This window comes from Panthera uncia (assembly GCF_023721935.1).
Source record: "Panthera uncia isolate 11264 chromosome A3 unlocalized genomic scaffold, Puncia_PCG_1.0 HiC_scaffold_11, whole genome shotgun sequence".
Taxonomy (NCBI): Eukaryota; Metazoa; Chordata; class Mammalia; order Carnivora; family Felidae; genus Panthera; species Panthera uncia.
The window spans coordinates 64979168-65004571 of NW_026057578.1; the positions used below are offsets into that span (position 1 = coordinate 64979168).

General features: G+C 47.1%; 1 protein-coding gene and 1 long non-coding RNA gene across 2 annotated transcripts in view; one reads left to right on the forward strand and one right to left on the reverse strand.

The window, feature by feature from the left end:
- LOC125936238 (uncharacterized) overlaps nt 1-2380 on the forward strand; it is a 65416-nt gene extending 63036 nt beyond the window's left edge. The window contains exon 3 of the long non-coding RNA XR_007461969.1: nt 1996-2380. This is a non-coding gene — a long non-coding RNA (uncharacterized LOC125936238). The remainder of the gene's footprint in view (nt 1-1995) is intronic.
- A 634-nt stretch (nt 2381-3014) lies between these two features.
- Nucleotides 3015-25404, reverse strand: LOC125936006 (uncharacterized). The gene is made up of 5 exons (XM_049649835.1): nt 25305-25404; nt 19262-19377; nt 15648-16061; nt 9292-9439; nt 3015-4022 (listed from the first exon to the last, which is right to left on the reverse strand). The coding sequence occupies exons 1-5, from the start codon at nt 25402-25404 to the stop codon at nt 3928-3930; spliced, it is 873 nt and encodes a 290-aa protein (XP_049505792.1). The 3' UTR covers nt 3015-3927.

Sequence of the window (25404 nt, forward strand, 5' to 3'; positions counted from 1 at the left end):
TCCTAAAGAAGAGATCCCCCGGGGATTGCCCAGCTCCTCAGAGCAGACCCTGTGGCCCAGGTGGTGGGAAGAAGGGCCTAGGGAAGCCAAAGAGCCCTGAGGGATGAGAGAAGTGAAGTACTAGCAGACTGCAGGAGACTGGAAGGAAAAGCTCCAGCCAGGAGGAAGGAAAGAAGGTACAAGCTGGGCAGGTAGAAAACAGAGGGCCCAGGAGGGACTGGATGGCTCCCCAGCCCATGACATGGACGCTGTCAGCCCAGTCCAGCTGAGGCTGAGACCTAGAAGCAACTGGAAAACCTGGCTAGAGGCCAGGACAGCAGGACACTATGGCCCTCACCTCAGATCCTTTCATCAGGAATCAGAACCGACACCTGAGAGGCCACAGGCTCAGGTTCCCTATAAAATAAACAGATACCAGGATGGAAACATTCACCCTGCCCCTCCCCACACTCTCTGCTCCCCACCCCCCACCCAGTTATACTACCAGCTATAACAGGGCTTCCCAGTAGACATTCTGCAACCATCAGATGTTCTATTCTGTGCTGTCCAGCATGGCAGCCGTAAGCCACATGCAGTTAGTAAGCACTTGAAATGTGGCTCTATGTGGAAGGCCTTGAGTGCCAGGTAAAGAAGGTAGGACTTTGTCCTATGTGTGGTAGAAAATTATGGGAGGTGTCTGAGCAAAGGGATGTTTGATAAGAGCAGGGAGGCTTTATAGTTTTATTTGCTTATTGGTTTGATTGCTACCATTGACTGATCACGGCCTTCCGGGTGATGGGCCCTGGTCTAAGCTCATGCACAATCTCATTTAATTCTCATGTACAGCCCTATGAGCTTGATGTTTTACAGATGGAGAAACTAAAGCTCAGTGTTGGTGGGTGTCATGCAGTTAGTGAGTGGCAGAGGAATTTAAACCCATGTCTGTCTTACTCCAAAGCCTTGAAACATGAAATGCTGGCTTTAAGAAAATTCAGCTACTAGGGCACCTGGGTGGCTCCATCGGTTAAGCATCTGACTCTTGGTTTTGGTTAAGGTCATGATCTCTGGGTTCATGGGATTGGACTGACAGCACAGAGCTTGCTTGGGATTCTCTCTCTCCCCCAGACCCTGCTCTGCCCTTCCCCTGCCTGCACACTCTTGCTCTCTCTCTTTCTCTTTCTCAAAATAAATAAATACAAACTGTAAAAATTAAAAAAAAAAAAAGAAAAGTTAAAAAAAAAAAAGAAGGAAAAAAGTTGAGCTACTAGCAGATGTAAAAAAGGATTGGAATAGGAGAAGAGTTAGTGGAATCTCCTACACTGGTCTCCAGAAACTGTGCTGGCACTCAGAGAGGCTAAGTAAATCCTTGCTCATTTAAATTGAATTGAGTGAAGGTTCTGGAAAGTCCTTAATCCCAACCATGCTGCCAGAAACTAAGTCTGGTATGGGCCTCTAAGAAACCTGTTTTCACCAGGCAGCCTGGGAATCCAAAGCTCTTACAAGCTTGCACAAAGTTTACTGTCCATTAGAGCTACTAACATGCCAAGCTGCTTGGCGGGACTATTTCCAGGGGCGATGGCCAGGCATAGGACTGCTGGAAGGGGACAGGTGTGGAAGCTTTGCTTTGTGAAGCTGGCATTTCTGCTGGCTCTATACTAGGGCCCTGCCCGTCCCCAAGTTCTCCCCAGGGGTATCTGAGCTAACCTCCCCAGCTGGGAAGAAGGACCTGGACCAGGGGACTGTAGGGCCCAAAGACAAGGTCAAACCCAGAGATACAGAGTTCAAGGAAAGAGGATCAAGAGGCTCTGATTTCTGGAAAACCACTTTAAATAGAATTTGTCTTCATACCCTGCTGTGCCAGATTTGTCCCACTGTCCTCTCCCAACCTACCCTCAATCAGAACTTTACTTTCTCATACTCCCCACATTCTCTTAGAAAACTTTCGGAAAAACTCATGGATCCTGAAATATTAGGACTTTAAATTCAATTCCTTATAGTCTTCTGTCCCCCTTCTAGGAAAACTACATTCTATGGTGGAATTCCAGGCCCTCCAGGTCTGAGCTAAGAGCAAACATGTCCGTGGGCAAGGCCATCCTGGCTGATATCAAAGCAATTCGGAGTCCATGAGGGAACAGCTCCAACAAGGCATATCAAGTGAGGCGAGGTAAGTAAGTCCTTTGGTTTGCAAGGGTTTCCTGAGCACCTCCTGTGCCCCATCATATACCAGGAGCTGAGAAGCAAACAGAACGGTGAAAGAGGCAGCCTAAGAGTACCAGCAACAGGTGAAGGGACTCTGGACTTGGTGACAGAATACCTATCTGAGTTTGAATTCGAGTTCCACCACTGAACTGTGTGATCTTAGGCAAGTTATTGGTTTCTCTGAGCCTCCCTCCCTTCTAGCTTTCTTTGATTTGGAAACAGAGTTGAGTGGTTAAAAGCATAAGCTGTGGCAACAGACAGACGTAGGTTTGAATCCTGGTTTTGTCACCCATTTTTGCTGGGCCTTGAAGAAATTCCTCAGTCTCTCTGTGCCTCAGTTTTCTCAGCCAGCAAATGGGGATGGCATGGTGGTTGTTAAGAATCCAATATGGTAATACATGTGCAGCACTTAGTACGCGGCCTCGGACAAAATCTCAATATGTAAATTATTATTATGTTAATCACTTGTTTCTCCAGGCTTAGATGTGAGACAAGGAGGGAGAGGAAATGCTGAGGAACTGGAGGATAGGTATCAGAAAGGAAGCCAGATCAGTGGGAGGATGAGGCCAAACAGCGATGGCTGGGCTCAGGAGCCAGGGAACCTATTCAGAGTCATTGTGCAGTTGTGCACAAAAGCTGCACAAAGATGGCCAGTGGGAGCCAAAATCCCACCTAAACCCCACTCCCTGGACAAATTTTACCTGTGTTGGCAGCATCGTGCACAGGGCTGGGCACACAACAGGATAAGGCCTATCCTAAGGGGTTAGGGCAGGTCAGCCTCTGGGAAAGGCAGAGGTGGAAGAAGGAAGAAATTCCTGCAGCTCAAGGACTCTGGCGGCAGCACCGGGTGTTCTAGGGACCTTGCCTGGGAAGGCAGGGCAGAACTCAGTCCCCAGAGCAATGCAGGGCTGGTAGGAAGCCAAGGCAGGCACTCAGGTGAGGGGCAGCCCCAGACTCGGTGATCAGCTGGCACAGAGCAAAGGGCCCTAATAATGGGACCGGCTGCAAGGTCAGGCTGGGCTCAGGCACAAAGGTGACTCTATCCTGGGTCACAGAGAATGAGCAATCGGGGCCTGAACTCACTGGTGATGAGGATGAAATGGTCAACTACTGATGCTGGAGGGGGCAGGCTGTGGGGGCAGGGAGCTGGCAGATCTTTATGAACTTTTTTCCAAATCCTTTGGCAGTCTACATGCTCCACACAAGGCTGTGTAGCAACATTCACTTCTCCCAGGAAGGGTGGCTCCCAAATGGAATGATGTTAAGAACAAGGAGATGCTCCTCTGCCCAGAAATATTGCCTTCATGGTTCTCTGTGCTCCTATTACTGTGTAATTTCTTTGGATGAAGTCAAAGGTCACAAGCTCAGATGCTACAGGAGCCAGGCAGTGGCATAACTGGAAGGAGGAGGCCAGAGATAATGACAGGGAGCAACAAGGACTGGTAGGGCCTGCAGCAAACCAGCGAACAAAGGTTTCTTTTAAAGAGGGCGATAACACTTAACTCAACCAGTTCTTAGTAGGAATGTGTGGCCAGTACTTTTCAGTTCTTCCATTTTCTAAAATAAGCCAGAAATCTAAATTTTTATGTAAAATCTTCTTTTTTTTTTTCTTACAAAACTCTTGAGGTTACCATGATGTTGACCAAAACCAAAAACATCTGCAGGTCACACGTGGCCTCTGGCTTGGGAATTCCTCTCTCCAAGATTCCCTGGAGATGTAGCCCCCTCTGAGAGAGGCCTCACATTCAGTCACCACCACCTCCAGGAGAGAGTGCTACTCCAATACACTCTTTCTTTCTTGTCCCTGGATTCTCCTTCTTTCTTGTCCCATAGGCTCTGGGCATCTGAAGTTGGGAAAATGAGAGGGAACAGAGAAAGCAAAGGAGTAATATTGAGGACAAACCTTGCTGACCTCATTATTTTGTCCCCCAGGACATGCTGGGTCTACACCAGTCACAATCCGTAGACATAAGCTCTAAGAGATGGGAAGACGACTCTGAGGTCAAGCAGGTCCATGGCTTTGTTTCATGTGCTGTGGGCTGGTCACAGCCCAGAGGGTCCATGGCTTCCCTCTATGAACCACCTCTTTTTTTCCCCCTCCCTTCTAAAACAGTTCTTCTGGCCTCTGTCACTCTGTGGTCATTTTTATAAGACTCATCTTACTGTGTGGGTTTTACTAGCAAGCTATTGCTTCTCACAGCTCAACTCTGAACCTTTCAGTTGTGGTTTCTACCCTGGGCAAGTGGACTCTGTAGAAACAATTAATATATCCTTCCACCCTCCCACACTGGGGAGAGCACAATACCTCAGGGCAAGAGGGAGGGGTCTAGGTATAAAGTCTGACTTCAAAATAATAAACAAATCATAAGCAGTATTACCTTGCTGAGAAATTTAAGGCTCAGAGGGCCTGAAGTCCCCTGTCAGAGACCATGGAGGCAGTAAAGGAGGTGGGACTCACACGCAGGGTTTCGGACCCCACCCCGCCGTGGCCTGATCTTTCAATTAGGGAAAGGGTTTGAGGTCAGACTGCAGGCCCTGTGCTAGAAGCTCTCTGGAGAATGCTCAAGAAGTGTAAAAGTAAGGCCTTTCCATCTGGCTGTTGAGAAGAGATACACATGGAACACCACAGAAGAGAACAAGAGAGTGTCCGATGTTCCTTCCCTCATTGCACAGGCACTGATTGGGCTCCTATTGGGTGGTCTACACACAAACTGCCCGCAAGGGCCTATAACTCACTGGGGAGAAAAGACTTTGCCTCTACCTTGTTAGAGCTGTAAGAGGTTTTTTGGATCATCTAATTATGGATAATCTGGAGTTTTCAATCTCTCTTTCTCTCTCTGTGCAGCATTTCAGAACCCAGGTCCATTAATCATATCAAAGTGGGTTCTCCGGTTGGAGAGGATAGAAGAAATCCTGAAGTTCCTATCCACTTGGCTCCCCTCCATCCCCTGCTTCTATGTAGCAAAGCAGTCTCTGAGGAACCCTCCTAGGGAAAACAGTTCAAAAAATCTAATCTGGTCTAACTAGTCTGGACCACTAATCTGGTCCAACCCCTGAAAAATCCCAGTTTTAGAAATGGAGATTCCACGAGGTCAAAGTACTTGCCCAAGGCCATATAACCTGCACCTCCTGATTGCAGGCAGGTCTCTTTCCTCAGCCATAATCAAACAGTAGTATAAATATGCAGTCACCAGAGAAAGGGAAAGTAAGCGGTAGGAAAGACCGAGGGGGCAGACAGAGTTCAGTGTGGGGTTGCTCAGGGAGGCAGGAAACTTGAGTGGGAGCCCTGATAGGTAGCTGAGAGAGGCAGAGGCAGTCATTCAGAAACAGGGCATGGGTCAAGCAGGTGTTAAATTCCAGAATCCAGTAGATAAGCAGTGCCGATGGAAAACTGGGATGGGACTAAGATCAAGTTCCATGTAGACAGAAGGCCTGGGGAGAAGTCTTGGGCTGGTGGTAGTTGGAAGGTTGAATTCTTTCCCTTCCAGTTCACCCAGATGCATCTGCTGATAGACCCCAGGTGTGCTCAACTCTGGAGGAACTAAGTTTCCAGGCAGGCAGGCAGTGGAAGTAAGTGGAAGTGGTATATTAAGTAAGGCTTAGAACAGCAGCTGGCTTGCATTAAAAATGAATCAAGGTGATGTTTGAATGAAAACAAGAATGGAGTGCTGGGGAAGAAGCATTCTGAAGGCTGTGAGTGCCAGCAGCTAGGGCAGGGCAAGGTTCCTCCACAAGGGCCACGTCAACACCCCAGATGTAAACCCGGCTTCCAGTGTCTATTCGAATGAGACAAGAAAGGTGGAGCTGGCTTTGGAGAATGGCCCTTCCAGGTGCTTCTGGGAACCTTCGTTCTCTTACCCATAAAATGGGCATAACAGTCTCAACTCTACCTCTACCCTGGGGCTGCTGTAAGGAGCAAATGAAATAAAGTTGAGAACCACTGAAGGCTTTTACCGAGGCTGGGCGCAGCTAAACTCCTTCAGAGGTGGCAAAATGTGTGACTTGGCCCTGGAGTAAAACCAGGGGAAATGGAGGCTGGAGATGCCTGCTTGGCTGAAGACATTTGAATTAAAGATTCCAAAGCCTCATAACTGGCCAAATGAAATGCATTGGCCTGACACCCTTATGCCTAGCTTGCACTCCCTGAACTAAAGTTTTGGGAAAGAAATGCTTAAGGTCTGAGCCTCCCAGAGGATGTATATTCCCAAGGAGGCCTCAAGAACCACCCTGACCATTATGATAGCCACTAACCACATGTGGCATTTAACTGTAGATCTAAATTGGGGTGCCTGAGTGGCTCAGTCAGTTAGGCATCCAACTTCAGCTCAGGACATGATCTCATGGTTCGTGAGTTCAGGCCCTGCGTGGGGCTCTGTGCTGACAGCTCAGAGCCTGGAACCTGCTTCAGATTCTGTGTTCCCCTCTCTCTCTGCCCCTCCCCCACTCGTGCTCTGTCTCTCTCTGCCTCTCAAAAATAAAGAAAACTAATAAAAAAATTTTTTTAATAAATAAATAAAATATAATAATTAGTTCTTCAGTTATACTAGCCAAATTTCAAGTGCTCAATAGCTACATGTGCCTAGGGGCTACCAAATTGGACAGCACAAATATAGGAAATTTTCATTGTCATAGCAAGTTCTGTGGGTCAGCACTGATCTAGACCTATAATAATGGAATGATAGGTATTGGGGTGGAGGGTTTCTTCCCTGAGGCTTCTCAGTACAATACACCATGTATGGGTTTCTTTCTTTGCCTGAGTTCAAGGTTAACCCTGGATCTCTTCACCACTTTTGCCACTTCCTTTAACCACCAGGCTTTGATAACTAACTCCTAAGAGTGAAGTCACCATGCTTATTGCCCATCTGCTTAGGACCAAAGGTCTAATGGGAGAGGGCAAAGGGCTCTCCTGAGGTTACCATATCTTCCACTATAGTAGTGACTAAGAGCAGGAATTTCTGAACCAGAGGGGAGAGGGCAAGCATGATAGAACTGAGGGAGACATTCTTGGGTATTTAGGACCAAATGGTGCCTTTCAAACAGCATAGTGGAGTTGGCCACCTGCTTCTATCAGGGAGGCAGCATGGCAAAGTCATTAAAAACACATGCTTCTCAGGTTGGAATCCCAGCTCTTCCACTTATTAGCTGTATCACCTTGGCTCCACATAATCTCTCTGAGTCTTAGTTTCTACGTAGGTAAGATGGGAATGGTACTTACTCAGAGGGCATTATAAGGATTAGAGGAGTTAACAGATGAAAGGTGCTTAGAACAGTGTCTGGCATGGAATATGTGTTAGCTAGGAGTGGGAGAAGGAGTAGTGGTAGTGATGGTAGTAGTAATCATATTCATAGTCACAGTATTTGATTATAAATGTCAAGGCCTTGGTCAAGGTTGTGAATAAGGCAAGTTCACCATACACACCAACCTTACTACATACTGTGCACCTGCTCTTCCCCAACCCTCCCCACACACCGCCTAGATTTTCTCCATTGTGGTGACTGTTGAGCACTTGTTTCTTCAGTTTTAAGAGCCACTGCTAGGCCTTATCACCAAGGTCTTGTCTTGCCTTTGCCGCCCCATAGAGATCCCTCAGTCTTTCCAACACTGCATCTCCAGCATGGTGAATACTGCTCAGGCCAGGCAGTGGGATGCCCACCAGGCCCCAGAGCTCCCTCGGGCAAGCGACAGGCTCATTCTTATGCTGAGTGCACAAGGATTGGCCCTGAAGCTCCCCCCTGACCCAAGACCAGTGCATCCAAAAACTGGCACCCCAAAGGGAGAACATCTGGAGCCAAAGGGAAGTTGAGTCAATCACATTCCCTCTCCAGAATTTGAGTAAGTAAGACCCAAAGAATGGGCAACTGGTTAGCAACAGAGGCTGAAGTTGAAAGGTGAGGGAACCAGAGAAGTCTATAGTGGTCAAGTGAGAGCTTAAGAAAAGAGGCAACACAAGTTCAGTGTGTAATGAGAGGGCTGCACTGAGCCAGATGTCCTGGGACTCAGCTGGGAAATGAAGATCTCTGGCTCAGGGAGTAGAGCAGCACCTTTTACCCTGCACTCCACTTGCCCTTCCTTGGAGCTTTTCTGGAAATGCTTCTTCTTCTGTCCTCACTAGAAGCATGGAAGGGACTTGAAGTAAGTATAAACACCTTTATGATGAGCTTGAATCTCAATGTGGGTTGAAAATATTAGCGTAAACACAGCACAGAACAATGCTCAGCTGCCCAGCATCTCCTTCTTGATGGGCATATGAGTGTCTAGTCCAGAGCAGACCAGGTGATCTGGCCGGCAGAAGGACGACCCATTTCTCCTCCTTGCTCCACGGTATTACTCCGACAAAGAGAACTGCCTTCCTAGATAATGAGGCCACACTTCCATCAGGAGTCTGCCAATGTGATTTGGTGAACTAATAGAGCAGCTCTCACCAAAATAAACTCTGGACTAAAAACAGGAGAGCCAACCCAAGCGTCAAAGCTAACTCCTTAAGCAAGTCTGTTTACCTCTCTGGGCCTCAGGTAACTTGTATGAAGAAAAGGAGGCTAGAATTTAGAGTAGATCATCTCTTGGGCTCCTTGCACTTTTCTCCTTGCACTCATTGATCCCAGGAACCCTCCCTTAAGACACATCATCTTTAGCCTGTCAGCCTGTGGCCTTTCTAGCAAGCTAGTCTTCTAGTAAACAAACTACAGAAATCCTTCCCTTTCTTATTTTTCTCCCCTTTCCTTCCTCTGACATAACTAGCATCTGTATTGGGGCGGGGGGGCTCCTCTTCTGGGGTGTGGAGTAAGAATAGTTAACTAGCAGAAGCAGTGACAGGGCCCAGTACCATGCAGGGAGGGCTGGCATCAAAGGATTTGCTGTGTTCTTGGTTGTTATTTTTGACACCCCACTTATATGGAAGCTGGGTGAGGCAGCCTGGCACATCAAATGTACCTCTGTGAAATCTGAAAAAGGAATATTTAAAACACACACACACACACACACACACACACACCCAAGCACACACACATAACAACCACTTCCTTGTAAGCCAACACCTCTCCTTGTGAAAAGGAGCCTGGCCCTGTTTTAGGGGGTGGAGGTGGGAAAAGGGGAGAGCATTAGGCCCTACCTACCTGGGCCCTGAGGCACTGTGAATGCAGAGGCCATTTTCATCCAGCCTTCAGAAGTTTCCTTTTGTGGCATCACAGTGTTAAAAATATTCCTCCCTGAAGGTGCAACCGCGGCAGAGCAGATGTCCCTGACTGAGCACTTGGGAAGGAGCTATTAAAAGGAACATAATTAGGTTGTCATCCTGGGGCCTCCGAGCCAGCCTTCTGAACGCCATCTTTGTTGAAAGTTTTCCAGACGTCAAATATTTGCAGAACCCGATTTACCAAAAAGGCTGTTAATACCCAGTAGGACCAGGCTGCGTGCAGCAAAGGCAAAATGACACTGTGGGTCAAGGTTGGCATCAGGCCCTAAGACTCCTTTTTCTGTGTCCTTTCCCCATTTGGGTCCCTAGCCTAGCTCCCTAACTTCCTCCCCCCTCCTGCATACACCACATCCCATCACAATTTGCTCTTAGGAAAGACTCTATTAGTCATTTACCCCTTAGCATGAATGTAAGTAAGCCACCAAGCACCTCTCTCCTCTCCAGGAATGTGGGATTCATGCCTGAGCTCTATACATTGTAAGGAACAAAGGCTTTGTCTCCTTTTGTAAAAGGGATATCAGGCACTGGAGTGCAGGTCCAGGAGGGCTGTCCTAGTGACCCTGAAATTGCACCTACTCCTCTAAGTATAGAGCTAGCCCATCCTGCCCTGGAGACATCTGCTGTAATCATTCTGTTCCTGCTGGTTAGATCCTGCAGCCTCATCTGTCCTGCCATCTCTTTGTCATTCATCTATCTATGCATCCAGCAGCTGCTGAGAACCTGTGGAAGAATCATGCTGAGTGGGAAAGAGGGTGGAGAGTATCCATGGCCACCATCTTTGTTGCCATAGAGGGAGACAACATAGATGGAGGACACTCACCATATAATGACAATAAATGTAAACAAAGGAGAAAGAAGTACATGGTGCTGTGAGGATGTATCAGAGAGGAAACGGACCTGTTAGGGAAGTCAAGGCAAGGAAGATGGCCCAGATGATTGAAGTGATGACTGAGCTGAGATCTGGGGGCAGTGTGTGTGTGTGTGTGTGTGTGTGTGTGTGTGTGTGTGTGTAGGGGGATATGTGCTCTGTGATGAGCTCCTTCAGTTGGAACAGCTTGTGCAAAGGCCCTGGCTGAGCCTGAGAGGAAATAACATGATTTTCGTGTGATCTTTCTCCTACTGGACTTTAGGTTACATCAAGGACTAAGGTTACAAAATAAAAAGGTAGGGTGAAGGAAGGAGAATCTGAAACTGATTTCTGAAACCCTCTATAGAAGATGGACTTCTTATAGGTTGTTGAGACGTGCCTCTACAAACAAATAAATCAGGCCAGGCTTTCTTTGGTGTCAAAGAGAGCTGGACCTGGCCTCCTCTTCCTGGAGGATCTCCCTGATATTCTGGCCTGCTTTTTACCTTTTAGAAATATATCATGATGGGGCACCTAGGTGGCTCAATCAGTTAAGTGTCCGGCTTTGGCTCAAGTCATGATCTTGTGGCTTGTGGATTCAAGCCCCGAATCAGGTTCTGCACTGACTGTTTGGATCCTGCTTGGGATTCTCTCTCCCTCTCTCTTGCTGTCCCTACCCAACCCCCCAAAATAAATAAACTTAAAAAAAAAGAAATATATCATGGTTATTTCCCCAGGTCAGGAAATATATTTTGTAGTAAAATTGTTCATGGCTACCTAACATTCCAGGGTAGAGAAAGCCACAGTTTCACTCAATGAGCCCCCTGTTGTTGGACTTATTGCCAATGTGTTGCTATCCTAAGTAGCTCTTCCATGAATGAAGAAGCTTGTATATCATCTTTGCCCACTCTTTTGACTTTTGCTTAGGCTAAGTTTTGCTGCACATTAATAAATTTGAGAACCAGCTTTACTAAACACAAGTTTTCTTACCTACTTATCGTGTACACCCAATCAACTCATAGTGCTTTTCTTACTCTGCACAGGAATCCTGCTGGATCCTCATGCATCAACTCAGTGAGTTTGGAAGAAGGGATGGGAGGAGTCTCAGCAGAAAAGAACCAAAGTGGGCTAGGTGCTAGGTGGGCTGGGGTGGGGGGAGGGTGCTCCATCACCATTTACCTCTTTCTCCATATGTTCTTCTCTATCATAATGGACCAACCTGTCTGTGCTGGTGGAGGGCTCTGCCCTAATGCCGTCATGCTCAGCACTCTATTTCACCCATGTAGATAGAACCTGAGGGTGGGAGGGGCTAGAACCTCCAACAGTGAGCTCTCTGCAGGTACTTTCTGAGGAAAGCTCACAGCCACCACCACCCCTCTTCCCCCCTCACCAAAGATATAAGTCTGTCTGGAATGCTAAAAGAGAAAATTCCTAAAGGAGAGCATGCTAGGAAACAGGAGACCAATCTGTGATTAAGCTTTTGTTACAGATGTATTGTGTAAATCATCTAATTTTTCTAGGCCTCTGTTTCTCCATCCATCCCATGGAATTAATCCTCTTTTACCCCTATTTGACCAAGATGATGCAAAGATGAAGGAAGTAAATATATCTACTTAAAATGAGCTAATCAACATGAAACTGAATGGAAATATACAGGTAGAAAAGAAGAAACCAAGATTCAGTAAGCCATAGCAAGTAAGTGGGCTTTGTGTTTTGTTCACTCTTTTATTGCTAGTGCCCAGAACTGTGCCTGGCACTCAGCAAATATTTATAAAACAAATGAATAAACACCTAAGCACTTACTCTGTCCTAAACACCATGCTAAGTATTTCATAAGCATTATTCCACTTAGCCCTCAAAAATAGCTCTTTACCAATAGGGTATAAAACACTACCATTCAGCAGATATGAAAACTGAAGCTCAGACTGGTTAAGTAACTTCCAAGCGTCATTCAGCTAGCATTGGGCAGGATTTACACTTGAATGTAAGTTCTTCTGATGCCATTCCCCTAGCTCTCCCCACCCCTGTTATATGTTTCAGGGGAAAAGTTACTGTGATGTGTTGCTATGCATTAAATGAGCTACTCTTTATTAAAAGCTACAGCATCTGGCATGCAGTTAGTGTTCTACGAATGTGATCTATTATTACAGTACTCTTATTTATTAGTTCATTTTTTTTTATATATAACCACGTTGTAAACACCTTAAGGGCAGGGGCCATTCTCTACAAGGCCAGGCAAAGTAGTTGCCTGAAATACCAATTAACTAACTAACATTATTTTATGGTGACCATAAAGTGGAAGCAGAGGTGCTTCCTATAAGGCAGGGCTTGGTGCTTTGGGGACAAAACTAGTCTGACCTTGACTTTAATGGGAAGCAAGAGTAGGCCATGATTCTCCAGTGACTTGGAATCCTGGTGGTCAACAGGGAAACGGGTAGAGCCAGACACCAAGGAAAAGACAACAACTAACACAGAGAACTCCTGAAGCCTGGGATCTGACCCACGGCTGACAGCAAGCTACCATTCTAACAGCCTCTGGTCCCGCCCCTAAAGCCTATGATCTGATAGGCTCAGCATAGCAGGAGTGGGCGGAGCCTTGGAGAGAATCTGGCCCAATCCCCTTACTCCACACTTGCGGCCTGGGACTAGTGGAGGCGACTTGACTCAGGAACAGATGTCAGAGTTACTGGAAAACTTCCCTCCCCTGCTCCTCCCAAAGGCAATGCAGGAAAAGGATTTAGCATTTAAGTCTCTGGCTTTGCCCTTTACTAGCGCTGAGCCTCAGTTCCTTCATCTATAAAATGGAATAAGAGTTCCTTTTCCATAAGTTGTAGCAATTAAACAAAATATGACATGGAAAAGTAGGTAACACAGGTACCTAACACATGGCCAGTGCTCCAAAAAATCCGTTACCTCTAAATAGCAATCTGCCTGAGGGCAGGAACTGTATCTGAATCACAGCTTGCCAGGGTGCTCTGGCACATTCAATTGTTAGTATAATACTTGTTGAATGGCTGGAATCCCTCCATTCATGCTTACCTCCTCTGTTAAGCCTAGCCTGGCTTTAGGCCTCTCTCAAATATTTCTAAAACCAGTAACACCCTATTTCTTTCCCCCCTCTTCCAGAAAGGCCTGGGGACAACATGAAGGCCTGGGTACCTGGGGAGAAAAACTGGCTGCTTTCATAACGAAGACAAATTCATGGTGTTACCAGTCCCTCCCTGGCTGCTTGCACCTTCATTTTGGACCTTCTTGCTCCCCGATACTAGAGCAGCAGGCTTTGGCCCACTGTGGACTATATGAGGGATGTTAAAGATAGCATCAGACTGCCAGGATCTTGGAGGTGCTGAGTTGCCCTTAGGAGTGGAGTGATGTATTCTGGTTAGAATTAGGGAATGAATAATTTAAAGGAGTGGTTAGAATCGAGGCATTAAGATTAGAGTTTGGAGTTAGGATTCAGTAATTAGTTACCATTAAATTTCTGAGTGAGACCTGGGGAGTTGTTAGTGGCCAGATATAATGGGGGCCACCACTTTGATCTGAAATTTAAAATGTCCTGTTCCAGAGACCTGCCTCCTTCCTTGTGGAGAGCCAGAGATTCCTATCCTCTGATTGTCTCCTCTGTAGCCCTGGGTGTACCTATAGATGGAGCGTGTTAAGCATCTACACATACCGGGGGTAAAGTGTAGCATATAGGGTCCCAAAGAAGTCTAGGTCAAAGCCCCCTACAATAAAGCTGAGGAGACCAGGATGTGAACGACCTGCTGTAGGCTCAGCCCTGCTGTAGCTCAGTGACTTTGGGAAAACCTTAACTTTCCTAGCCTCAGCTTTTTCATCTGGCAAATGGACCTAACCTCAGAGGGCTCTTTGGAAAACCTTGAATGATCACAGAAGGAAAGGACTTGGAAATGAACATGGTCTGGTAGAGTAAGCTGTTCCAAAGTGAACTATAAGGCAAAGTCTGGGCACCTTACCTTCAGGAAGGGTTGACGGTCTTCCTCCCCTCCATGAAAATCTAGGATTTCCCAAAACCATTTCCAGTGGGGATTTATGCTTCTGAACAGGAACTGACAAAGAAGCAACTCACACCAAATGCTCCCTACCACACACACACAGAGCCAACCCTTATGGGGTTGCAGTATGACCAATCCTATGAGTCACCTGGGTAAAGTAAGGACTCAACAAATATTTATTGAATGAATGAATGAATGAATGAATGAGGGAATGGATGAGTGAGTGACTCCATAAATGGGCAGACACTCCCTTAGAGAATGAGACTGCTTCCTAATCCAGGATGCTGAATGCTACCAAAGAAAGTCATTTGGGACTTTCCTAGCGAGTGCTCCATTTCCGAGCCACACCCTCTACTTTTCCTCAAGCCCCATTTTGTCTTCTTTTATCCCCAACGTCATCATGGAGGACTGTGTCCTAGACTCCTTTGGGAGCATATATGCTAGACTCTATACCGGGTATGTAGTAGATGCCCAATAAATGTGTGATAAACTGAAGGAGGAGCTACAAAGATAAATAAGACTTGGACCCTGACTTTCAAATGTTTACAGTGCAGTGGGAGAGAAAACATAGGTAGGTAAGCATACATGATAAAGCATCATAGGTAACTGGTACCAATCAAGTGCCAGGGAGTGTATGCTATAGGAGGTCAGAGCTGAGAAAACCTACTCTGGAGTGAAAAAGTCAGGGAATGCTTCCTGAAGAAAAGGAATGGAATCTGAAGCCGGACCTTGAAGGAAGAGAAGGATTTGGAGGCAAGGGAGCAGGTGTTGCTGATAGGGGGAAAAGGAGGTGGGGGCTCCACCAGAGGAAGGCCAATTCAAGTTGTATTCAGATTTGTGTAGATTTAGTGTAGCTGAAGAGCAGGTTCAAGCAGAAGAGTGTGCCACGTATGTACGTAGGTTGGGGCAAGACTGTACAGAGATCTGAAAGCTAGGGGAAGGGATTGGGATCAGACAGCTAGGGAAAGCTTTTGAGCAGTGGCAGGAAGCGAAAGGAAAGCTGGGAGGTGGGAAGATGGTGGTGGGGAGAGACAGGCAAGGACAAAGGTGAGTGTGGCAACCTCTGCTAGGAGGTATTGTGCCAGCATGGGGCTGGCCAGAGCCAGGTCTCAGACCACTTCCCATTTCTTTCATTCCATTCCATGCATTCATTCAGCCAATCAATATCGATGTCCCCTGTCACCTGCCAGGCCCTGCAGGAGCGAACATTGCAGATGCCTTCCTTCCTTTCCCGGGGTCCTGCGCTCTAGGCCCTCACGCAAGAGCCAGGGGGCCAAGGGCCAGTGCCTAGGGTGAAATAGCTCTGACCTCTCACCTGGAGCTTCTTTCTACAAAACCGCTCACGGTCCGGGTCCCAAGCCCGAGTTCTCCCGACCACGCCCCTCCCCGACCACCGCCCTCCCCCACCGGCCACACCTGGAAAGGAAGGAACTGCGGGAGGAGAGGGATGGCCTGTGGAGGGTGTGGCGCGTCCGGGACTGCCTGTAGACCAGGGACTAGGTTGACCGGAAAATGGGCTGCGGCCGGATAAGGGGGCAGATGATAGCTGCGGGGTGGCCTGGGAAGGTGCTTCCTGACGGTGCCCACACTCGCTCGGAGGCTGAGCCAGCGATTCGGCGGTGGGGCGCGGAGGCGGCCGGGTGGGAGGAGGGTGCTCCAGGGCCGGGGAGCCTGGGCTCCGGGCAGACGGAGCAGTTCCTCTGCGCCCTCTGCCGTACGCCGACCTCCACTGCTCTGGGCGCCGCGATTCCGCCCGGAGGCGGGCACGCCCTTGAACCCTGCTGCCAGTTTGGGCCTCTCTCTACCCGTCCCGAGTGTCCGCGTTCCTCTCTGGGAGAAAGGAGGTGGGAATAAATGCTTTTTTTGTGTGTGTGTGTGATAAGAATAGAGGCGCTACCGGAAATCCCTTTGGGAGCGCCTTCCCTGATGCCTGAAATTCCACCATTAGAGAGAGAGCATGGAGGGGTAGAGGGGGCACCTCTTCAACCTTCATTGGATATTTTAGCAGTGAGGATATTTCACATGTGCCTGGGAAGGGGCCTGGAAGGAGTAGGTGGTCAAAGTCTCATTCCTTCTCTCAGACAAGCTTTTATTAGAGCTCCTTTGCCACGGCCTCCTAAAGGTGATTGGGAGCCAACAGTCATACTGCAGGCGTGCTGGAGTTGTGAAAGGCTAGTTTCTCTAGCCATGCTTTGCCTTTTATTAATTCCTGAATTGGGCCTTCCTCCTCCAAGTCACAAAGTCAGCCGTGACTTGTTGGGTGAGCCTTACAGGCAAGATTAGTATCTCTCAGTTTAGCAGGCCAGGGTCTCTGTTTATTTCTCATGAGTTTTGCCTGGTTTCTCCAAGTTCATTCAGTACCCAGGCACGTAAAAATCCTCATCAATGGGGACACTTGTCTAGGGAAGAAGGAGGAGGAGAACATAGATTAAAGGGAGCAGATGCTCAGACTTACTGTCCAATCAAGGACACGCCCACATTGTCCTCCAAGGCCACTCTTGCATCTAGTCCCACATTATCAGTCACCTTCTTGAGCACCCACCCTGAACAGTCTGTACTTCAGAGAGTAGCCAAGAGGTCATGTAAGGTCATGAATGCTCTAAAATATAAGTTCATCTCTCCTCTCCTCAAAGAAGACTTGAGTAGATTTAGTGTAGCTGGAGAGCAGATTGAAGCAGACGAGTGTGCCGTGTATGTATGTACATTGGGACAGCACTGCAATGGCTCCCCATGTCTCCTGGAGTAAAAGCTGAAGTTTCTACATTGGCCTGAAGGCTCTAAGTTCTGGCCCCCTACTTCTTCTTTCTTGGAGCCTCTGTCTTACAGCTTTTCCCATCACTCACTACTCTGGCATCCTCTGGCCCTTGCTGCTGTCCTTGAACACACAAACATGCTCCCATCTGAGGACTTTTGCACTTGCTGTTCCCTCTGTCTGGGATTCTATTTCCCAGATACCAACATGACGCACTCCCTCACTTCCTTCAGGTGTCTATTTAAATGCGACCTTTTCAAGAGGGCCTTTCTCTGACCACCCTGGCTAAAATAACACCCTCCATCATTGTCTGTGCCCTTAGCCCCCTTGATTTTCTTCTAGCACTTATTGCTACTTGACATTTATTTGTTTATTTGTATGTTGTCTGCCTCCTGAGCAAGAATCTAAGCTCCATGAGAACAGAGAACTTTATCAGTTTTGTTCACCATCCAGCACCTAGAAAACAGCCTGGCACATAATCAGTCCTCAATAAATTTGTGAAATGACTGAATGAATGTGCTGGCCTGGTACTGAGCCAAGTACCAGGGCAGCCCATGAATAAGCCTGGGTTCTTGCCCTTGAAGAACAGACTGGCAGACAGGCAAATAATTACAAACCAGAGTGATGAGTGCTGCATCTAAGTACAGATGTATATAAAGTACACATGAAGACTCAAGGGAAGAAATAATTCACTCTGCCTGGAAAGAGGAGGAAAGCATGAGTATGACATCACCAGGCAAAGGAGAAAGGGAAAAGTCATTCCAGGCAGAGAGAACAACAAGAGCAAAGACACAGAGGCATGAAAATATTTGACTTGTTCAGAGAGTGGCAAGGAGACTGGCCTGGCTGGCATGCAGGATGTGTGGTAGGTGTGGCAGGACATAAGTTTGGAAAGATAGATGAAGGACATATTATGAAGGGGCTTTTCAGAATGATGACAATTGACTCTCCACATTTCTGATCCATGCCAGGCCAGTGGAGGCATTTCAGGGCAAAGAGCCTGCATCTAACCCCAGACAAGGCACTGTGGAAGCAGCTATTGGCCTACTGCCTGGAGAAGGCCTAGAACTGTGTGGTCTCGGTGGGCCAGGCAAGGGTCTGAGCACCCATGGGAGCAACCTGGTGGCTCTGTTTGCCCTCCTGTTGCTGATCTAAGCAGGACTCTCAACAAGGACCCTGGCCAGCTCCACGAGACCTGAGAGTGTCCTGGACCACATTCTCCACATTCTGATCACCAAGAGTCCAAGTTTCAAAATGTCCTTATTTTGCGATCTGACTCAAAAGGGTAGGGAGTGGAAAAATTATAGATGGCAGCCACCAAGGGACCTTGGCTTAATATAACTGGTGACCTGGGAAACAACAGGCAGAAAATAATTTCCCTCTCGGACTGAGAGACTGAGAAGGCCTCTCACAGATGACTCAAAATAAAGGCTTTTCCTTCCAGAAGACAGAGAGCGTTTGTGTGTTTGCAGGATAAGAAGATTCTTTTCTTTTGCTTCTTCCTTGGTTACGTCACTCTTCCCTCCCCTCCTTCTCCTGCCTAGCTCTGCCCTTGATCCTGTTCCTTTTGGCTTATCCTTTCTTTCCTTTTTCTCTTTTCCCACTCCTCCTTCCACCTGCCCACTTCCTTGCCCTCCTTTTTTTCCCTTTCCTCTCTATTCTTTCAGCTCAAGCACAAAGCAGGTATTTGAAACTGTTAAAGGATAATTTTTTTTAGTTTAGTTATTTTTGAGAGAGACAGAGACAATGTGAGTGGGAGAGGGGCAGAGAGAAAGGGAGAATGAGAATCCCAAGCAGGCTCCACACTGTCAGCACAGAGCCTGATGCAACTCAAACTCACACAATAGTGAGATCATGACCTGAGCAGAAAACAAGAGTTGGACGCTTAACCTACTGAGCCACCCAGATGCCCCAAGGATCTTTTTTTTTTTCAAATGTTTATTTTTGAGAGAGAATGTGCCAGCAGGGGAGGGGCAAAGAGACAGGGACAGAGGACCCAAAGCCGAGTCAGATCCAAAGCTCTGTGCTGACAGCAGAGAGCCCCATGCAGGGCTTGAACCCACAAACTGTGAGATCATGACCTGAGCTGAAGTCAGACACTCAACCAATGAAGCCACCCAGGTGCCCCAAGGATAATTTCTTAAAAGGTAAAATCATGACTCTTATGCAAATGTAAAATGAACACACGTGTTCAACTTGATTTAACTCACTAGTTAATGAGGGAAACAGTAAGATGTTATAGCCAGCTCATGGGAGAATCCAAAATGTAGATACATACATAGCCATCAGGGATGCAGGGATTTGCTGAGAGGTGCAGAACTGGCGTCTTCCTTTGCATCCCTGGAACAGGAATCCGTGTCTCAGCATCAGCCATGCCTAAGTTAACTTCTATTGCTACAGAGATGCAATGTCATCACCAATAAAAGGCACAGATCCTTGTAGAATCAGCTAACTTAGGTAGGGTCCTATAGTCCAGGCAACAGTCTAGATGATGCCTGGCATTCTGTTGAAAGGATGCCAGGGATCTTTGCCCATTTCAAAGTCTTTCACAGTTTTTCTTGATAAGACCTTGGAAGAGTAAAGGAAAGAAAGGTGGGAGCCGGGTAATTTTTACAAGTCTCCAAACATTTAAAAATGGAAACTGATTCTGTTTAAAAATGGAAGCTGATTCTGGCCCAGAGGCTCAGTCCAAGGGCAGAAAGGGGAGAAAAAGATTGGTTGTCTGGCTCTGATCAAAGTAGTGACTGGTGGGGCTTGTCCACATTCCATAAACCCTCATTCTCCTCCTCCTGCCATCATCTTTTGGCTTTGGGGACACAGGGACAGTCAGGGCAAAGTTGGAGAAATCTACCCACATGTGACCAGACCAATGGAGGCAGTCCTGTGCCTGAAGGTGACCACAGGCCTCTTTAGAGTCAGTCCTGCTAACCTATCCTTGACATTTGGCTCTTTCGTTATGAAAGAGGACAGCTTTCAAGACCACCTCATTGGGTTTCCCAGCTCATCTCCCAGGCTCTGTAGCAAGCACTCATTGCCCACGGCTCAGACCCTACACTGACCTGTTGTCCACTCCCAGGCCCCACCCAGGTTCTTCCCAGCTGTCCCAGATTTGGCCTTCTTGGACCTCCAAAGTTACCAGAGAACAATCAGGCACGTTTCCAAGATGTACCTTCTGGCAAGATATGTAAGTTTGTAAGCGTGAAGCAACCTAATTCTCTGGGAACTACTGAGTGCTGGGCCCTAGGTAACATACGTGCTTGGCAGATGCTGGAGGAGAATTGGGGATGGGGCGAGGGAGAGTAGCATTTACAAAGAAGATGTGATCCCTGCTCTCAGAGAATGTCTAATCTAGCAAGGAAGCCAAATACCCAAGAGGCCCCAGGAGCTGGTAGCAGAGAGTAGTGTGTGAGGAGAGAGGGATGTTGGGGGCAGGGAACGAGGGTGAAGGACCTCTGATCTCAGAACTAGCTGTAGAGGAGAACAAGGAGATTATTAACCACCAGTGAAGTTCCTACAAAATCCCTTATCCCCTCAAAGGAAAGAACAGCTACTTTACTTACCTACTTGGAGCAGGTGTCCTGAACTTTACCTCCCTATAAAGAGGGTCTCAGGCTGGATCTTAGCCGCCATCCCACAACCGCTTTTTATTCCCACCCCTGCAGAAGGGAGAACTGTTCAGCCCCAAGGTGGAAACCCCAAATGGATAATCAAGAATTAAAAGGGTTTCTAGGATGCAGAGGGAGGGCAGGTGATGAAACCCATTCCACCAAAGGGCCTTGGGGCAGGACTTAGGAGCAGGTGGGGGAGGACAGGTTTGTTTCTTTTAGCTATTCCAGTAGTTGTGTGGTTCAGACCAAATAAGTTTTCAGTTCATCTGTCAATAAGGGGTTTGGACTCCCTGGTTTATTGATTTACTTAAATTTAATATTTTTATTGTGGCAAAATATATATAAAGTAAAATTTGCCATTTTAATCATTTTTAAGTGCACAATTCAGTGGCCTTAAATATTTACATTGTTGTGTAACCATCACCACTATTCATCTCCAGAACTTTTTGATCCTTCTAAGTTGAAACTCTGTAGCCATTTAAACAGTAACTATGCATTACTCCCCTGCCCCACCACCAACTCCCTGGTAGCCACCACTCTCAGCTGTATCAACAAATTTGACTACTCTGGGTGCCGCATCTGAGTGGAATCACACAATACCTGTCCTTCTATGTCTAGCTTATTTCACTTAGCATAATGTCTTCAAGGTTCAACCATGTTGTTGCATGTGTTCAAATGTCATTGCTTTGTAAGGCTAAATAATATTCCATTGTATGGATATGCCAAATATTGTTTATCCATTCATCCATTGATGGAATTTGGGTTGTTTCTACCTTTTGGCTATTGTGAATAATGCTGCTATGAACATGGCTTGTACAAATATGTCTGCCAGTCCTGCTTTCAGTTCTTTTGTATATATAGCCAAAAGTGGAATTATGGAATCAAATGGTATGCTTAATTTTTTGTTTTGTTAATGTCTTTTTGCATGTGGTTATCCAGTTTTCCTGGTATCATATTGTTTGCCTTAGTGGCTACTCCATTGCTACATTCCCACCAGTAATGCACAAAAGTTCCATTTTCTCCATATCCATACCAACACTTGTTTTCTGTTTTTCTGAAAGCAGCCCTCTTAGTGGGTGTGAAGTGATATCTCATTGTGATTTTCATTTTCATTTCCCTTGTGATTAACGATGTTGAACACCTTTCTATGTGCTTATTGGCCATTTGTGTGTCTTCATTGGAGAAATGCCTGTTCAGGTCCTTTGCCCATTTTTGAATTGTGTTGCTTGGTTTTTGCTATTGAGTTTTAGGAGTTCTGTATACTCTTGATGTTAATCCGTAGCAGATAGGTTATTTGCAAATATTTTCTCCCATTCTGTGGGTTGTTTTGTCCTCAGTTGATAGTTGGTAGTTTTTAATTTTGGTGAAGTCTAATTTGTTTACTTTTCTTTTGTTGCCTATACCTATAGTGTCATAGCCCAGTAGGCACTGCCAAGTCCAATGTCATGAAGTCTCCATTTATGTTTTCTTCTAAGACTTTTATAGTTATAGCTCTTATGTTAACATTTGATTCATTTTGATTTAACTTTCATATATGGTGTAGATAAGGGTCCAGTTCATTCTTTTGCATGTGGATATCTACTTTTCCTGCCTAGGAATTTTGTTCAGCTTCAACAAATAGAAACTGCAATAGCTTAAATACACAAGTTCTTATTGTTTCACATGAAAGAAGTCCATAGGTTGGCTGTTCTCAGCTGTTGTGATGGCTCCATGGGGATCCAGGCTCCTTCTGTCTTTCTCTTCTGCCGTGCCTGGCTTCCATTCTAGGTCCACTATGACTGCTGGAACTCCAGCCAATAACACTTGTGAATTCCAAGCAGCAAGAGGAGAATGGGGAGGGATAAAAGAATGCTACTCCTGGGGCGCGCCTGGGTGGCTTAGTTGGTTAAGCATCTGACTCTTGATATCAACTCAGGTCATGATCTCATGGTTCATGAGATTGAGCCCTGCATTGGGCTCTGTGCTGACAGTGTGGAGCCTTCTTGGAATCCTCTCTCTCCCTCTCTCTCTGTGCTTCCCCCACTTTTGAGAACGTGCTCTCTCTGTCTCAAAATAAATAAATAAACATTAAAAAAAGAAGAATGCCATTCCTATGAAGGAGCCTAAATCCTGAACACTTCCACTTAAATCTTGTTGGCCAGATCTTAGTCACAGAGCAGTCTGGGATACGTAAACTTTCCTCTGGGTACGTTGCCATCCCAAATGAAATCAGAACATTCTCACCAGGGAGGAAGGCTGAAAGGAATGCTGGCTCAGATAGCTCTGCCTGGGGTGCCTCACACATCTGAAACTCTGTGGCAGTCTGTCTCCTGGAGAAAAAAAAATGAGAAAATGGTTGCAAAATGCTTAGATAAATGTCTTGCTCAGGTTATGTACTGAAAAAATGTTCTCTCTCTCTCTTTCTCTCTCTCTCTCTCTCTCTCTCTCTCTCTCTATCTCCCTCTTTTTACTCTCTGGTCTCAGATAAGCCTATTTCTATACCTGGGCAGAACAGCCAGTTCTCTGAATGGTGTGATTTATGGACTTCAGAGGTGAAAACTACCTCCTAAATATCTTCAACATTCATGCCTCAAGTACACCACTAGTGCTCAAAGTCTCCGTTTCTCTCTTCAGGCCTCATTTACAACCCAAAGGGAGGAGGGGGGAGGGGAATAGGTAGATTTCAGGAACAACACATTCAGCCACAGTCTGTCGGATGCTCTTTTGCCTGGCTACTGGCTGGGATCCAGACCCTGGGGAATAGGCATCAGGAAGGAAGGGACATACACAGCCCCGAGAGTACAGGCTGAGTGTGCACATCAGTGAAAATGGAAAGTACAGGAAGGGGGTTGGTTGGCTGCCTTTGTGTATTTGTGTGGGGGTGGGGGCATTTAAAGGTGGTGGAGGGCACACTTTGCCCCTCTTCGTCCCTCCCTGACCTGTCTGACTGCACTGTCAGGCACAGTTCATTAAACAGGGCAGGCTGGGAAGGCCTGGGATCTGAACTGGAACCACCTATGGGGCAGAGGTGCTGTAGAACCCAGAGTGTCAGAAATGTAGCAAAGCTCAGGTGGGGGTCTTCAGCATGGTTCCAGAGACCTGGGGTCACTCAGCAGTCAGCTCCAGACCAATCTGTCTGATAGCAGGGTCCCAGGCGGCACCAGGCTGGGCTGCAAAAGTCCTTCCTGGGAAGACTGTCTAGATCCCTGTCCTTGGAGCAAGGTGTCAACAGGCACACACTACCAGGGACAGGAGTGAAGCTGGAGCTGGAACCTCATGTCAGAAATCAGGCTTCAGGAGGCCCATTTAACAGCAGAAGAGTGGGCTCAGGGTCAGCTCACGAGGGTATGATATTCAGAATATTGAATCAGTTTGGCCATACTCCCACATCAGGACAGACACGGGACTTAGAACTAGGGCATGGTCCTGGAGACCTCATACTAGGCCAAGGGACAACCTTGTATTTTGTGGATCCTGAGAAGGTCCTGGGAAATGTGGCAGAGGGGCCTGGGGGTCTGGATTGGCAGAGGGTCCTCAGGGGACATGGAGCTACAGCCATTTTCCCACTGGTATGGAGGTACTTCAGTACTTTAACCACTAGTACAACTGAAGCTGTTCATTACTGTCTGAGTGTCAGCCCTAGGCCCAGAGAGACAAGTGTGGCTTGAGGCCCCTGACTCTCCTACAGTCTAAGGGTCATTGGGATAAACTGGGTCAGAGCTGAGCCTGCCCAGGGAACAGTGGGCTCCTTACACACACAGATACATACTCTCCCCCACTTCAGTGGACCAATGGACCCCAGTGTAAGGGTCCTGAGTGGACCTTTAGGATTTCTGTTTGGGCTGAATCAGTGCTCTGGCTGCAGCATGGTGGTAGAGGGCATGCTTTGCCCCTCTTGCTTGTGTCGTTGGAGCTGTTGCTTGCTGGAGGTCTGTGAGCTAGAAGCAACCAAAGGTCAAAATCAGAGGCAAGGTCAACCTAAAGGGTCAGTTTCTAAGGAAAAGGTAGAAAGCACATACAGGAACTATGGGTCAGGGCCCATACCAAGAGACAGGTGCCAGGGCTAGGGTACTTCCTATGGTGTGTCAGGTGCAAATCCTATGGGCAAGTCTTGGAGGGAAGGAGCTGTTTGGGGCTGACCTTTTGTCAGTACAACCAGACCCCTGGGGAGAGCCAGGATGAGGCTGCAAGAGTCCACGCTAGCCAAATCAAAGGCTCTCCCCAGTTGGAATCATAAATGACTACCAGATTGGTTCACTGACAGCAGATTCATGATGGACAATTAAGTGACAGTCAAGAGTATAAGGGGACATGGTAAAAAGATAATCTAAATGGGACATAAGGGCTCCAGTTTCCTCTTTCAGCTCTGCCGTTAAAAGGCTGTGTGACCTCAGATGAATCACTGCCCATCTCTTGGCCACATTTTCTTCACCTGTGAAATGAGTGCTTGAGGCCTGGCAAGGATCTCTGGGGGTAGAGATCATGACCATAGGAAGAGCCATCCCTGAGTGAACCAGGGAACAGCCAGGTAGGAGTTGCTAGAGTATTTCACAGTAGAATTTAGCTTCAGCATCTGGAAAGGCTACTGAAGTTTTCAGTCCAGAAAATGCAATGGAGGAAAAGTGGTTGAATCTTGTCCTGCTTCCAAAGATGCTCAGATCTCAGACTTGCATCAAGACCAGAAGCCAGAGGGCAGAATTATCTTGAAGCTAAGGAAGCTTCAGGGTCCCCCACCTGCATCAACCCCTTCCAAAGCCTTGGAGAGCTCAAGCCCTATGTTCACTTTCTTTTCCTTAAGGAGAGTATCCCCAAACTGTATCTGTTCAAACCCCAT

Bases quoted from the DNA above. Each gene is read 5' to 3' on its own strand.
- LOC125936006 (XM_049649835.1), bottom strand. From the start codon at position 25,404: ATGGGGTTTGAACAGATACAGTTTGGGGATACTCTCCTTAAGGAAAAG. The intron at 16,062-19,261 runs GTATGTATCTAC...CCTTTCTCCCAG, and splicing joins CCTGCATCCCTGATGGCTAT to AGAGGAACGCGGACACTCGG. The intron at 4,023-9,291 runs GTAGGTAGGGCC...TCCCAACTTCAG, and splicing joins CACAGTGCCTCAGGGCCCAG to ATGCCCAGAGCCTATGGGAC.